This window comes from Rattus norvegicus, chromosome 2 (assembly GCF_021556685.1).
Source record: "Rattus norvegicus strain SHRSP/BbbUtx chromosome 2, alternate assembly SHRSP_T2T, whole genome shotgun sequence".
NCBI classification, from domain to species: domain Eukaryota; kingdom Metazoa; phylum Chordata; class Mammalia; order Rodentia; family Muridae; genus Rattus; species Rattus norvegicus.
The window spans coordinates 59,984,187-60,000,172 of NC_141535.1; the positions used below are offsets into that span (position 1 = coordinate 59,984,187).

Sequence of the window (15,986 nt, forward strand, 5' to 3'; positions counted from 1 at the left end):
CCTTGAACACAAGACTCAGCTCCATTTCATTTCCTAGACCCCCTTTATTACTTGACCCATTCATTTTAATATTTTTCTTTTCTAAGCTTGCAATAGGTGTTCAAAACGCACTTCTTGAGACCTTACCAGAGAACAAAGTATCTGCTGGGCTTCTTTGAAAGTTCCTTTGTCAATGCAATTAATACAAATCTCTTTACCTTAGCCTCAGGTAGAATAGACTCTTCAGACACAGGCAAAATGCAGCCATATTCTTTACCAAAGTACCACAAAAACAGTCTCTAGGCCACATACTGAAATTCTTCCTGGGCCATGTCTGAACAGTTCAAATCACTCTCAGCAACAAAGTCTTCCTTATTTCTACTAAGATGGTCTATTAAGCCCCACATAAAGCATTCTACTGCTTTCCAAATCCAAAGTCCCCAAATCCACATTCTTCTGAACAAAAACACATGGTCAAGCTTATCACAGCAGTACCCCAGTCCCTGCTACCAACTTCTGTCTTAGCGTTTTACTGCTATGAACAGACACTATGACCAAGGCAACTCTTATAAGGACAACATTTAATTGGGGCTGGCTTACAGGTTCAGAGGTTCAGTTCATTATTATCAAGGAAGGTGCAGGAGGAGCTGAGAGTTCTGCATCTCCATCTGAACGCTACCAGGAGAAGACTGGCTTCCAGGCAGCTATGATGAGGGTCTTAAAGGGTACACCCCGCTGTGACACACCTACTCCAACAAGGCCACACCTCCTAATAGTGTCATTCCGGGCCAAGCATCACATGTACTGAAGTTACCAATGAAATTTTCCTTATGTATTCTAAATCTGTTCTGCTGGTTATTATTATCTACTGTTTCTTTAGTCATGGTCATAGCAAACTTTCTAACCATTTCTCTTATAGTTGCTGTTTTTGAGGCCTATTTAGAAAAGTAGAGTTGTAAAACCCCACATATGAAATAAGTAACTAGTATTAGGGCGATAACCCTAATTATATATTCCTTTCTGCTCACTATGACTTTTAGAACATAAGTATGTTAGATTTTTTTCATGATTCTCTTTTTATTATTTAGGAAAATAATTGAAGTTTTATCAGGTGCCTATCATTAGAATAAACTTCTCAAATAGTTATTTCATGTAGATAAGCTCCACTTTACTAGTCTCATGCTAGTATATTTGAGCATAAAGAAAAATATTAGACGTGAGAAGAAAGTCAACATATCTATGAAATATTTCCTTGAAAATGATAGTGAAAACTTAACCAGTTAGATATGTCAATAAAAGAAGAAAATTTAAAATTTTTAGAATGAAAGGTATTTAGTAAAAATAAATTTTTATATCATTAAAATATTATAAAATGTTTTTTTGTTTAGTGCCCTACAGATTATCAGGAAAAGATGGGTAGGAATATGGATGATTATGAAGATTTTGACGAAAAGCGTAATACCTACCCAAGTGAAAAAAGTTTGGTAAAATTGCACAAACAGGTAACTTTAATTATTAATTTTAGCTGTTTTACATACAATTAGAGGATGTCAGTTAGATTATAACTGTTGCCCTTTGTTAAAGGCTTTCTCCAAGTTGGCTCAGTAGTTAAACTGCTGGAAACTCAAGTTTGAGGTACTGAGCTCAATCTTCTGCACCTATGTAAAAAGCCAGGCACCTGTGGTTCCAGTGATTGGGAGGCAGAGATGAGAGGACACTGGCCAGGCAGGTCAGCCAAATCTGTGAGAGTCAGGTTCAGTGAGGGACCTTGTGTCAGAATGGAAGAATGCCTGCAGAAGATGCCTGACAGGGGCTTGTGGTTTCCACATGCCCACAGCCACACGTGCAGGCACCCACCTCCCCAAACGTGTGTGTGCAAGTGAAATGTATATCTAAAACTTTTGACTTGGTCTTTTTATTGTTGAAATGTTTTAACTTTGTGTTTCTGGATAGGGATACTCTTGGCAATTGTATATAAGAATTATACCTGTTCTATTAATAGGAAGTATTTGTCATTTATATCCTTGGTCACATTTAGAAAACCCATTAGTACTATTTTATAAGACAAAGAAAAGCAAACCCTGTTCTCTTGCAGAAAGTTGACCTACTGTTCAGGCTCATTAACAGGCTTATTCCTCTTCTGTGTTCAGGTGATTTACTCAGTTCAAAGGCACCGTCGGACTCAAGTGCAGTGGCAGATTCTTTTGGAACAGGCATTCTATCTAGAAGATGTAGCAAAAAATGAAACTAGCGCAACTCACCAATTCGTTCACACTTTTCAGTCACCTGAGCCAGAAAATCGATTTATCCAATATTTTTATAATCCTACAGTTGGTATGTAATTTAACAGAAATTTCGAAGTTAGTAATTTTTGTACAAGGAAAATGTATGTTTCATCAATGCAATGCTTTTTTCCTTGTATATTAATTTGTTTCATAGTGTAATAATAGATATCTGATAAACTTAGCTTAAAATAATTATTTTAGTTCTAATTCTCATTCTCCCAGAAATCATTGGTTGCCTGTAGTTCTTTGTCTAGGGCAGGACCCTATGCAGTTTTCTCTCTTTTAAGTTAACATGTGCGTTGATGTTGCCCTTGTTCCAGTCTTGTTTATACAGGCAGTTAGGAAAGATTGTTTCACCACAGACTTCCAGGTGTTCTGGCTTTTACAGTCTTTCTGCTCGCTCTTTCCTGATACTCCTAAGCCATAGATACAGGAGCTGTGATATATTAAAAAAAATACAAATAAAATATTTGATTACAAACAGGTTACATAAAATGTATTTTATAATTTTTATGGAAGCTGTTTGAAATATCCATTCTCACTATCACTCTCACCATAAATGTGTATCGTGGCTTTGACTCTTAATAGTATAAAACCATATGAACTAGCTAAACTTTAAAAGCTAAGCATTCGGGCTGGAGAGGTGGCTCAGCAGTTAAGAGTACTGACTGCTCTTCAATTCCCAGCAACCACATGGTGGCTCACAACCATCTGTAGTGGGACCCGATGTCCTCTTCTGGTGTTTTTGAAGACAGCTACAGTATACTCATATACATAAAATAAATCTTTAAAAACAAACAAACAAACAGACAAAAACCACAAAAAACCCCTAAGCATTGTACATATTGACAGAAATCCCTACAAATTCATCAACAGTGTATAAAATATTGCCTCCATATTTGGTAGCATTTCTTGCAACATAATGATTATTTTAAAATTTTTTGAAAGTTCTTAATATATTTATGCCTATGATTTTAAAATAGGAGATGAAGGCAATGAGAGAAGAAAGAATTATCTGCATGGATGTTTAAATAGGATATTATGAGGAGGCAGTAGGCCTGGATTATAGCTTTTCAATAACTAAAGTGAAAATGTAGGCTCCTTGCAAGCTATAACTCAGTGGTAGATGATGTGTTTATCCTACACTAACCCTGGGTTCAGTCTTGAATTAGATGGATGGATGAATGGATGGATGGATGGATGGATGGGAGGGAGGGAGGGATTCAGACTTAATAGAACCAGAATTTCACCAACTATTCTCATAAACCCAGGTACTTTATTAACTCCCTTTTTCTTTCTCTACATGCATTTTTTTCCCTTGATCTTTCAGAGATTTCCATATATGAGGCATTTTGTCCCTTGGTAATTTCAGTCTATACTTTCTAAATATTCAGCTACTCAAATGTAACGCTAAAATAATTAGAAAAGTATCATTAATAATTTGCTCTTACATACCTTATGTATTATGTCATAATTATACTTAATTATGACAGGGATATTCTTTGGAAAAAGAAGTAAAGCACATGTAGCATATCAGTTGTTATATTTCCTAGTGTTTTTAAATTGTGCTTTATTCTTTGTGTCTTTTATAACATTGATGTTTATGGACAGCTAGGTCTTTGCCGAATGTCCCCAAATTGGAGTTTGTTGTATCCTTGTGATTAGATTCAGCTTATGTGTCATTTGCAGGAATACCACAAAAGTGATTTCATGCTCTCCTCAGTGCATCAGAGCAGGAAGGGCATGAGTATCAGTTTCTACACTGCTGTTTATCTCTCCCTAGGGTCATGCCTGTTTTTCCACTGTGAAGTTGCATTTTTTTCTTTGTATTGTCTGAAGACTATAAATACTTTATACTAATTTAGTTTTCCTAATTGTGTTTTTCTTGTCTTTTCCAGAATGGTACTGGGAATGCCTTTTACGTCCATGGTTTCACAGGATACTTGCTGTGGTTTTGTCTATCTTCTCTGTGATTGTTGTGTGGTCAGAGTGTACCTTCTTTAGCACAACTCCTGTCTTATCCCTTTTTGCGGTATTTATACAGCTGGCAGAAAAAACATACAATTATATTTATATTGAGGTCAGTTATTTTCATATCAGTCATAAATATATGTTTGTTTAAGCAGATGCTTTAGCTGCAGTATCTTATGTTAATCTAGTAAGCATGAAAGGAGTGGTTTCCACATGTTATTATAATGCAGGCTTCCAAAACTGTGTGACAAAGTACAGGACAGTGACAGCCATTCTCTGAGGTTGCTTTGGCCCTCTGTTATCAGGGAAACTACCTCACCTGTCTTCATTAGAATTGTCAGGGAATAGTTAAAGAGCATCTAGGATGTTGAACTGGTTGAAATGTACACTTTTGTTTTCATAATTTCCTTTTGCTTCTTTATTTAAAAAAACACACTATATTGTTATATTTATATTTTAGAACATCAGTAAATGTAGCTGAGGATGAATGTTAATTCTATTGACAGTAAATAAAGTAATAAAGTCCTAAATCAAGTTTTAACTATTTTTTTTTCCAGATTGCTTGCTTCCTTTCCATTTTCTTTTTAAGTATCTGTGTTTATTCTACTGTGTTCAGGATTCGCGTATTTAACTACTACTACTTGGCTTCACATCATCAGACCGATGCTTACAGTCTTCTTTTCAGCGGCATGTAAGTAGACCTGAGCTTGGGAAAAAGTATCTCCATTTTACATGCTAATTATAGATCTCTTCTTTCTTGTTCATGGATGTTGCATGAACATATATTTCTATGAGCTAACTGTTCTTTCGATATATTTTTACACACACACACACACACACACACACACACACACACACACGGTGGATATTTACTATTTACCAGCTAATTTCTGCTTTTAAGTTTATAGTTCAATTAAAAATGATATGTTAGGAGTGAAAAAGACACAGTAAGCCTAAATTTACCAGTTTGAGACTTGGTATATGAACGGCTGAGAATGTAGAGGCTAAGTTACATTTAAAGAGTCTTCAGAAGTCAGCAGTCTGCCAAAGACTGAAAGTTCTGAGGACACTAAGAAACATTTTTTCCTAGAAAACTGTAAAGGGCTGGCTTCAGCTCCAGCAGCCAGACTACTCGGGCTATTTAATACTATTCAGATATAGTAGGTATTCACAGTATATATAATAGGTTACATTCAGGGACACTCAAAGTAATATCTGGTGTCAAAATTTTGTCTTATAAAAGTATCAAAACCACCACTGTGTTAGTTTTTTGTGGCTGTTACAAAATATCTGATACAAATAACTTAGGGGAAGAAATATTTATTATGTCTAATGGTTTCAGACACTTTAGTCTAGTGTTACTTGATATTGTTTTGGGCAAGAAGTGAGGTTACACATGGCAAGAAGAGTATATTGGAGTAGAGGTATCTACTTCATGGTACCTAGGAAGCACAGACAGACTGACAGGACCCCAAACATGCTAGCTTTTGTTCACACCTTCTAGAGGTGGGACTTGCTTCTTCTAGCTCGGCCCTACCTCCTAAAAGTTACACCAGCTCCTAAAATAGAACCACCCACTGCAGATGAACTCTTCAACACATATAAACCTATGGAGGTTGTTTCATGTATGAGGTATATTTAAACTATAATAAGAGTTTTCAGAAAGTTACAGATAACACCATATAACCCTCCTCAAGCTTCTCATCATAGTGACATTGTCTGTAGTTGCTAAACAATATCAAATCTAGGAGCTATATTACCAGCACTGTAGACTTGTGTTAGTTCTTAGAGTTTTGACTGTTTGATGTGCAGACTGCTAAAGCTATCACCACCAATGTAGAAGTTGCCTCTTACCACAAAATCTCTTATCCATATCTCCTCCTTATATTTAAACCATTTTGTTCTCCCGGCCCCTAGTTCTCTAGCCCTAATAATGAGGAGCTAAAAGATCCTCATTTTATGCTTGATGTTAGCCAGAATGCTGAGATCAGGCATCCTGAGGCCAGAGATAGCTATATAAGCACTCGTGTCATTAAGGGTAATGTGATTAATACGATTTCGGAATATGTCCCCAGTAAGGGCAGTTTACATGGAGATTTGGCTTGAGTGAATATAATTGAATATATATATATACATATATATACACACATATACACATATATATGCAAATAGATGAAAATTGTAGTTACAATGATCTGAAATGTTTTAATACATTTCACTCTAATGTAAATTCTTGCTTTGAAATGTGTATTATAGGTTATTTTGCCGTCTGACTCCTCCTTTGTGTCTTAACTTCTTGGGATTGACCCATATGGACGCATCCATCTCTCACCAGAATACCCAGCCAACTGCATATACATCTGTAAGTATGTTCTTTCAGATTCCTTGGCTCTGTAAGATGTTGTTATGAGTCATCTTCTATTGTCAATAGAAGATCTGTATAGCACATTGAACTCCTTTTTATCACTAAAGCCTTCTCTTAAAGCTTATATGTGTAATTAGTAATGATAGGGTTAAATAATTTTTGTTTATTTAGATTACTTAACTGAGCAGCATCTAAAACCTGCTTCGCAGTAGCATTAGCATTTATATGTATAATCTTAATGCATATGGTTTTGTAGTAGTTATAGAATATTAGATTTCTTTAGAAGAAAGCCTAAACAGGAAGAAAGTTTATGAAGTTCATGCCACTTAGTACTTTGTTTCTAAATTTTGAGAAGTCTAATTTGTTGACAGAACTTCCTGTGGGTAAGTTTTCTAGTGATGGGAAGGAAGGAATGGCAATATGGACCTCTGCTGACTTAACTCTTCTCTTGCTTTTCAGATCATGGGTTCCATGAAAGTTTTATCCTTTATTGCAGATGGATTCTATATATATTATCCTATGTTGGTAGTAATTCTCTGCATTGCTACCTATTTTAGGTAAGAAATTTAACATTACCTTTTTCTCATACTCTTAGTTGGATATAGATACCCCTTTCCCTTAAAACTCATGCGTATTTACTGGTTTAGTTTTAGTTCTTTGAGTTTTAGTAGGTCTGGGAGCTAGGAGAGTTTGAAGGGCCTTTTTGAGTCAGGTTCTCTGTCTGGAGGCAGTTCAAAGAGGAGAGAAGTGGAATTAGACTGTTACACTAATATCAGCTATACAGTGATAAGATTAGCTGTAGGATGGCAGCCCCACCGTCTTGGGCCGTGACACTGACAAGCATGTCTAGCTTCTTTCCAGGAATGTAAGTTAGTCTTTGGGCTTATTCTAAATCCTGCAGATGCTAGCCAACACAAGGGGTCAGGCGAGGAGCACTTACAATCAAGGCATGTACATAAAATTGAAGGTAAATAGTTCTCCATGTTTAGAATTACACAGTCTGCTCTTTTTTGGGCTTAGAGAAGATTATAGAATTTTGGCAAAGGTCAGATTCAAAAGGGTTAAAGCTGTTAACAGGAATGAGCTCATTCCAGCCATGGTTACCTATATAAGACTTATTATACAAAATTAAGCCAGAGATGGTTCCTGCAGAGATGGGAGTTAGTCTCTAGGCCCCACCCCTTCCTGAGGAGCAATTGGTAGTTGAGAGGTACTCTGGAAGGGAGACGTTTTTCTTAGAGGCTAAGGAAAGTTTCCTGTGTTCCAGGGCTGACCCTACACCCATGCAAGTATAGAAAGCACTCCCTGAACTTAGTGGGTCTTTCTTAGAAAAGTTACAGTTAGGGGGCAGTTATGGGGATAGTTGGTAGGGAAATAGGGATTATATATAATCATAGTCATTGTACACATGTATGAAATTCTCAATTAAAACAAAAGGATACCCTTGTCCTCGCACCTTGTTATCTCTCTCTCTCATTCCTCTACTATCATATACCTTGTGTCCTTGCTGACTGCCTCAGTGTCCCAAGACATGTCCCCAAATAGCACTTTTATAAAAACAAAAATATTTCATTAGTATAAATTAACTTGCTTTTCTAATAAAAGTAAATTTTATTAACTTTTATTTAACTCTTGTATTTTCTGTGCATAAGTATAAATAACATGTTAGTATACTATGTTATTGTTTAAATAAATTCTCCACCAAGTTAGTTTTTTTACTTTTTGATAAACAACTAAAAGATTATAATTTAGAATAAGACTATTAGATAAACATGATGACACATGTCTATAGTCCCAGGGTTTTGTAGGCTAAGACAGAGGATTCCAAGTTCAAAGTCAGCATCGACTGTATAGCAGTAATATGCTTCAAGAGAAAAACACATATAAAGTAAAATATAATAAGATAAAAATTAACATGAATTGACACTAAAACTATTGTTTTGAGTTTTTCCTTTAAGGTACAAAAAGCAGCTGTGTTGATTGTGTGTTTACTCATTTAACAATTTAATAAACTTGACTCGTGGAACCATATTGGAACATCCTGAACTTATCTTTTATAAGTACACCTTTTCATGTTAGTTTTCGTATTGGCAGTATTAAGATTTTGAGATGAAATGGCTTGGTGACTCAAAATAATATAAATTAGAATAATGTTTATCAAATATAAAATCCTAAATATAAGAAATCAGAAAAATGATTATAAAAGAAAAATCATTGTAGGGCTAGAGATGTAGCTTAATAGTGTGGTGTGCCTCGAATGCCTAGTACAGTACATTTGATCTTCAGCTGCACACACACACACATAGTCAGACAAACAGGCACACACGTACACATTCCCAAAAGGAAGACAGGCAGCATTAAAGGATCCTCTCAAAGCTGGGAATGCTGTGTGCTGTCACTGGGCAGCAGGAAGAATCTGCCTTCTGAGAGTAGCCTGGGCTACATGGTGAACTTAGGTTCTAATGTGAGTCTGTCTCAAAGAAAGGAGGAGCTTTACTCAAAGCCATACACAGTCTTCTTACTTAACAACAAATACCGAGTTAGCCAGACATTTACACATTTCTTAATGTAAATCAGAGATTTTAATTTTAACTGCTGTTTTTCTTGACACACACACATACACACACACCCTGCCTCTTTCTCCAGTCCTTCAGATGCATTTCTGTACACATAAAGTGATAAATATATGTATTCCTTAGGACTATATAAAAATTAAATATGAGTCAATTGTCTGATCCATGTAGGATCTTTTTTTGGGGGGGGGTACGGGGATATTCAAGACAGTGTTTCTGTATTTATCCCTGTCTGTCCTGGAACCCAGTCTGTAGACCAGGCTGGCCTTCATCTCAGAGATCCGCTTGCCTCTGCCTCCCAAGTGCTGGAATTAAGGGTGTGCGCCACCACTGCCCAGAACCACAGTAGGATCTTAACAGTATAAATTGTGCCTGTCCATATATTGCTTCCTCCCTTGTGTACCATGTTTTTAAGGTATTCTTGTCCTTTATGACAATCAGATTAAAATGCCTAATAAGATTTCAAATAATTACCCTCCAGATAAGATAGAATCATTTACAATGTATAATAGAAAAATGTCAATTCTTGAGTGAAAAACACCCATGACGTTAAAATTAACATAATTAAGATTTTTTGTTAGCCAAGCAGGGTGCCCCAAGCTTGAAATCCCAGACCTCAGGCAGCTGAGGGAGGAGGGTCACTATGAGTATGAGGCCAGCCCATTCAAAGTAGTGAGTTCTAGGACAGCCTGACCTTCGGAGTGACACTATGCCTTAGACAAAAGACTATAAACACCAAATCTCTACATATATACATGCTGATTTTATTCGTTAGTTTATTTACTTTTATTCATTTATTGTTTTTAAGAAAGAGTGCCACTGTGTAACCGTGGCTATCCTGGAACAAGTTCCGGAAGTCACAGAAATCTGCCTGCCTCTGCCTCTAAAGTGCTGGGATTAAAGGCAGGCACCACTGCCCACGAAAATGCTGCTTTAATATGCATACTTCAGTATTAAAACTACTCTTTGAATAGTCAAAAAGAACACGTTGATTTTGTTACAGCCATTGTGTAGCAATACAGGAAGCCTCACTCTACTGAGTAAGAAATGCAACATAACATTTGATTTGTTTTGTTTCGTTTTCACACAGAGTTTCACTGTAACCTCAGCTGGCCTCCAACTCATGACAATCCTGCCTCAGTCTCCCAGATATTGGGATGATAGGCATGAAGCATCATATACATCTGGACATAAGCATTGTAAAACGAAAGAGAATAAGGACCTTGTGAAGAGTGGCTAGCTGCACTGCTGTGCAGTCTGCCACGATAGTTACTAACAAGTCATGGTTTCTCTGGGGTGGACAATGCTAAAGAGCAGTTTATCAATATTTACAAAATGAAATAATACTCGCTGTTTTGAAATCTACTTTTTTAGTTTGGGCACCCGCTGTTTGAATCTGCTTGGTTTCCAGCAGTTCATGGGAGATAATGATATGACATCAGATCTAGTTGATGAAGGAAAAGAATTAATCAGACGAGGTAAGATTTGTTAAGATAAACAAAAGGGCAATTTTAAGTGCTAAGACTCAATTACAAAATAAATGATTGCAAAATTTGCATATGATTTTATTCTACTTTAGGTGGTTTAACCTAAAAACTATATGTCTGTTTTCTTCACAAAAATATTTGAAAATATAATGTAAGGTTTATTATGAAGAAATTCTGCTGCATAAATTAGTAGTGAATCTACAACTAGATAATAAGCATTTGATTCATTGTCTCGGACTTTGTGTTAATCAGCTTCTAACAATGTGACAAAATAACTGGGATGGGGAGGAAAGAAGCTTATTTTACCTCATCATTTCAGTGATTTCAGTCTATGGTTACTTGACTTTTGACCAGCATAATGTATCATGGCAGAGAGCAAGCCAGTTTATCACATAGAATCAATGAGAGACAGAGGGAGAGGCTGTGGTCTCAGTTGTATCTTCAGTCTACCCCAGTGATTTCACTTCCTTCCCCTTGGCCCTGCCTTCCCAGGCTCCAGCACCTGCCAAGAGAAGTACAGTCTGCACTGCCTCTTAACCAGAACCATTTTTAAGGAAAATCCAAGGTCCAAGCCATACTAGATTGCTTTTGCCTTTGTTTTGAGACCTATTTGCCAAGTTCTATGCAACGATAAAGCTCATTCATTAACTTAGAGTCATTATTTTGTTGCTATGTGCAAAATCATTCAAACTGTTTTTTCTCTCTTAGAATATAATGATCATTGATAGAGACTTGGAGTACTATTAAATACACAGAGCTTTCCTAAAGCCCACTCACAAAGAACACATATTACGTTTTCTTTTGTTCACGTGCTGGATGAGTGAAAGCCCTGATTTGGGGACATTGTTTCTTCCTCTCCAGAATCTAGCCTTCGAATACTCTCCAAAGAAGTAGTGCCCATTTGCTGTGATAATGCTGTATTTGGCATAGAAACCCCTTCCTAATATTGAGTAGAAGGTAAGCTGGAAGACACTGAGAGAACGGCTGCCACAGTCACCACTCTGTAGACTGTCTGAAGGGAAGCACTGCACACACAGTCCAAGAGTTTATGTGAGAGCAGACTTATACAGAAAGTATAAACTTAGAACAGTCCAAAAGAGAATAGAAGCTACAGAAAAACAAATCTCGAATCACGAAAAGGAAGAACATTTTTTTCACTAAAGGTAGAAGGACTTCAAAGCTCTTTAGCAAAACAGGAATTTGTAGTAGGTTAGATACTGTAGTCTGCTCTTGCTTCGGTTATTCTATTTCTAATGAAACCATGTTATACTAAATTTGAGACCATTTTTCTTGTCTTTAGAGAAAAGAAAAAGGCAAAGGCAAGAGGAAGGTGAAAATCGAAGAAGAGTAAGTACAACAGTTTATTAAATTGCTACTAACTGAAATATCTCGGAAACACTCTAAGAATCTCACTTGGAGTAAATGGCTAAAGATGAGAAACAATAGGTAAAGGGCATAGGATTTTCTTTTCCCTTTAGTGTGGATGAGTGTTTTGCCTGAGTGTATGTCTTTGTATCATGTGCATCCCTGGGTCCCAGAGTATGCAGAAGTGCATTTGGGTCTCCTAGAACTGAATTACAGATGCCCACTCTTTTTAAAAAAATATTTATTCATTTTGAGACAGAGCCTCTCACTAGAGGGCCTGGAACTAGCTTGTGTAGACCAGGATGGCCTAACATTTACTTGAGATCTACTTGACTCTGTGCTAGGCTTAGCTCCCCAATGATTGACACAGAGACCTGGTATTTTAATTAACAAGCTGCTAGCACTAAGCTGGGTATGTTCTGAGCTGTTGTAATCCAGTTATGCTGCCTACTTCCCTGTGGTCCTTTACCTGCATCTGAGTCTTGCCCTGGTTCACGTATGTCCATGTGTGTCCTCATGGCTGTTCTCCCATTGTGACCTCATGGCAAATCCTGGTCCGTCCACATGGTCTCTCTACCTTCCTTCTCTTCCTCTCTCTCCTCTCCTTCTTCTGCCCCTCTCTTCCCTGGGATCCTCAGACTGGGACTAGAAGTCCTGCTCTGTTCTCTTCTCTTCTGCCCAATTAATTGGCTGATAAAGCTATGTATTCACCAATCATTAGTGATGGGAAACAGTTTTTACATAACATTTAGACCAGAAATGCTTGACCATGCCAACATCCCGACTGTAACCAGATGTCTAGGCATAGAGATCAGCATCTGAATACACAGTGTACAAAACCATCCCCCAACAGATGTGTTTACCTTGAAAAGTACTTAAGAGGAGATGCTGTAGTTGTAGGTGTAGTTTACCATATGCCATGTAAAAAGGAGACTTGTATGTTTGATATGATGGAACATGCCTTTAATCCCAGCACAGAGACAAATTGATCTTAGTGAGTGCCTGGCTATTCTGGACTACATAGCAAGTTCCAAGCCCACTAGTGAGGCTCTTGTCTCAAAATAAATATTTTAAATGATAGAGTTGTTCGTTATTTCACAATTAGAACCAAAAGTTGACATTACTAGTAATAGATTTTCCCTTCTATTAGGACAGCTCTTCTCAACCTGTGGGGGTTGAACAGTTATTTCACAGGGGTTACATATCAGAAATTCTATATATCAGATATTTGCATAACAGTAGTAAAATTATAGTTTTGAAGTAGCAGTGAAAATAATTTTATGGTTGGGGATTACCATAACATGAGGAACTATGTTAAAGGGTCTCAGCATTAGGAAGGTTGAGAACCTGTATTAGAACTTCTAACTTCTATAATTTATCAGAATTGTAATAGACTTGACTACCTAAACATAAAAAATGTATTCAAAATTCCCAAAGTGTCTGGCATGAAAGAATGGCTTGTATAAAACATTGAATGGGTGCTCTCAAATGACCATTGCAATTAGATAAATATAAGGTATAGAATGTTAGTTAATGAGATCATACTGTCTTTCATGGGAACTGATAAATTTGTGTGTCACAGTCTTGCAAACAGCCTTAACTTGTTACCAAAAATGACTTACTAGATCTTCAGTATTTATTGCTTGCTCAAGAAAAAGAAGGTTTTTAACTTCTTAGAACTTTTATATGGTCAGGATAAGCTTGCTATTATTATTTTTTTGAAATTTTAGTTAGAATAATATGTTAATATAATCATAGCCAGTAAAATGTTTTTGTTAAAAATTAAAGAAGGTAAAAATTGATTTTAAAGACTATTAAAATTATGCTGACTTCTAATGAATTTCTGATGAAAAATGGTTATATTATTTTGCATCTAGACTGTTGATAGTATAACACTTGCTCTTTTTGATTGCGTTTCTGCTCTAGGAGTGGAAAGAACGATATGGACACAACAGAGAGGATTCCACTCGGAACAGAAATGTTCACTCTGACCCCAAAGAGTCCAATTTCTCAGACACTACTACCAATTGGTGTAAGTAGCTTGTTTGCTTAGAATGTTTTTTTTTTTTTTTAACATTTGTACTGTATAGAAACTGAAACCACACCATCTGGCATCATAAACATCTCTACACTGACTTCCCTTTATTATCATCTAGTGTGTTCAAGGAGGGGGAAATGGTACATCAGGTAAGTAGTTGTGTTATTTCCAAGTTGTGTTCTAGGGAGGTAATTATTTCTACTATTTACCTTGATGTTTTTCATCCTTTTCTACTAGTTGATGTAGGTTATTCATTTATCTTTATAAGAATTGACTAACTCATACTGAAGTGCTTTCTTTCCCATGTATATAGTGAAAGAAAAATGAACGTCTTGTTCCCAGGATGTTCATAATTTAGAGAAATACTACAGTTAGATACAAGTAAGTTCTCCAGCAATGGCGTGAGTTAAGAAACCTGTGTGGTACTGACCCTGCACTGACATAAAGAGGAAACAAACCCATTGACCTGGGAAAGATGCCAGGAACCTTGTCTTTGCACAGGACTTTACACTGAGTAGCAGGCAAAGTTCTGTCTTTGGGGAAGGTGAGATATTGCTAAGGGAGCTGCACTACTGAGGCTTCTGTGAACAGAGCTGTGTCTGAGATTGAAAATTAAGCAGGAAATATGACCATCCTTCCCTACTACTCATTTATACAGTAACAGTGTGCTGTTAGAGAAGGAATAGAGCGCAGGGATCCTCCTAATGGTCAGAAAACAAGTACCAAAAATATTCCTTTGTATTGAGGCCCATCTAAACACAAGGAAAACTAAAATCTGTAGAGACTCAGGGGAACTAAGGCAGAGTCTAAACTCACACATTACATTAACTTGGTCCTCCAACATTGATGCCCTATAGAGAGACGTATGCCCAACTCCGAACATAACTGTTATTTCGCTTAACTTCTGTATCCTTTTAAATGAAATGTCTGGTCTTTAACAAAACGTTCTGAGGTATATAAGGAAATAAAGTATAAGTCATCTTCAGAATATGAAATAGTAAACATCCTTGGCCTAAAAGTGCCTTAAGTATTAGAATTATCAGGCAGATCATTGGTGAAATTAATTAGTAGTATGTTTAAAGATGTAGTAGGAAGGTTGGGTAATGTTCCTAGAATGTAGGGAACTTCACCAGGCAGCTGGAAATTATATAAAGGAGCTAAATGGAAATATTAGAAATATTTTAATGGCAGACTCCAATGGTGTTGCAATCTTCTCATGTAAATTGTCACCACAGAGTGTACACCTGTACTGAAGGAAATTACCTTGGTGACTAGTAAAAGGGTTCTTAGGAATGTATTTTTATACAAATATTTCTTAATGAAAATTGAACTGACTATTCAGAAGTGAATGATAGTTACCCAAATGAAAGGGGTTTTATTAGAAAATGACTAAGATGTACTGATGTGAAAGGATGTTTGGGAATATATGCTCTCCCATGACTAGAGTTTAAACATGAGTAACCCGATAAGAGGGGCTCCAGAGACAGCTTAGAAACAGAAACTATCATGCTCAAAAGTATGGATTTTTATATTGTAGGTAAGGTTTTTAACTTGTGAAGAACACAGTATTTAAATTTTTACTTTTTATTATTTTTGAATATTCATACATATATTTTGATCATATTCTTACCACTTTCCCAACCCTTTCCAGATCATTCCCCTCTACCCACTCAACTTCATGTTTTTTCTTTGTCTTAAACAACATAAAAAGAAAAATAAAAACATAAAACCAATCAATGAAACAAACATCATAAAGTATGTTTTCTGTTGCTTAACCCAAGCATGTGGCCTGCCCTGGAGTGTGGTAGATAATATCAGTATCATTCCATTTGAAAGAAACTGATTTTCTCTCTCCCAGCAGCTATCAATTACAAATAGTATGTTGCTTACAGATAAGACTTTGTACCTACCTTAGCTTCCCCA

The 15,986-nt window shown here is 36.5% G+C and overlaps 1 protein-coding gene across 2 annotated transcripts in view; it reads left to right on the forward strand.

Annotated features, from left to right (window-relative positions):
- Positions 1–15,986, forward strand: part of Lmbrd2 (LMBR1 domain containing 2) — a 69,595-nt gene that overhangs the window by 35,742 nt on the left and 17,867 nt on the right. For both annotated transcript variants that reach the window (NM_001109177.1, XM_087630216.1), the window contains 9 exon segments: positions 1,368–1,481; positions 2,130–2,313; positions 4,163–4,344; positions 4,793–4,926; positions 6,492–6,597; positions 7,060–7,157; positions 10,548–10,651; positions 11,961–12,007; positions 13,952–14,057. In NM_001109177.1, the coding sequence (NP_001102647.1) occupies positions 1,368–1,481; positions 2,130–2,313; positions 4,163–4,344; positions 4,793–4,926; positions 6,492–6,597; positions 7,060–7,157; positions 10,548–10,651; positions 11,961–12,007; positions 13,952–14,057 (1,075 nt within the window).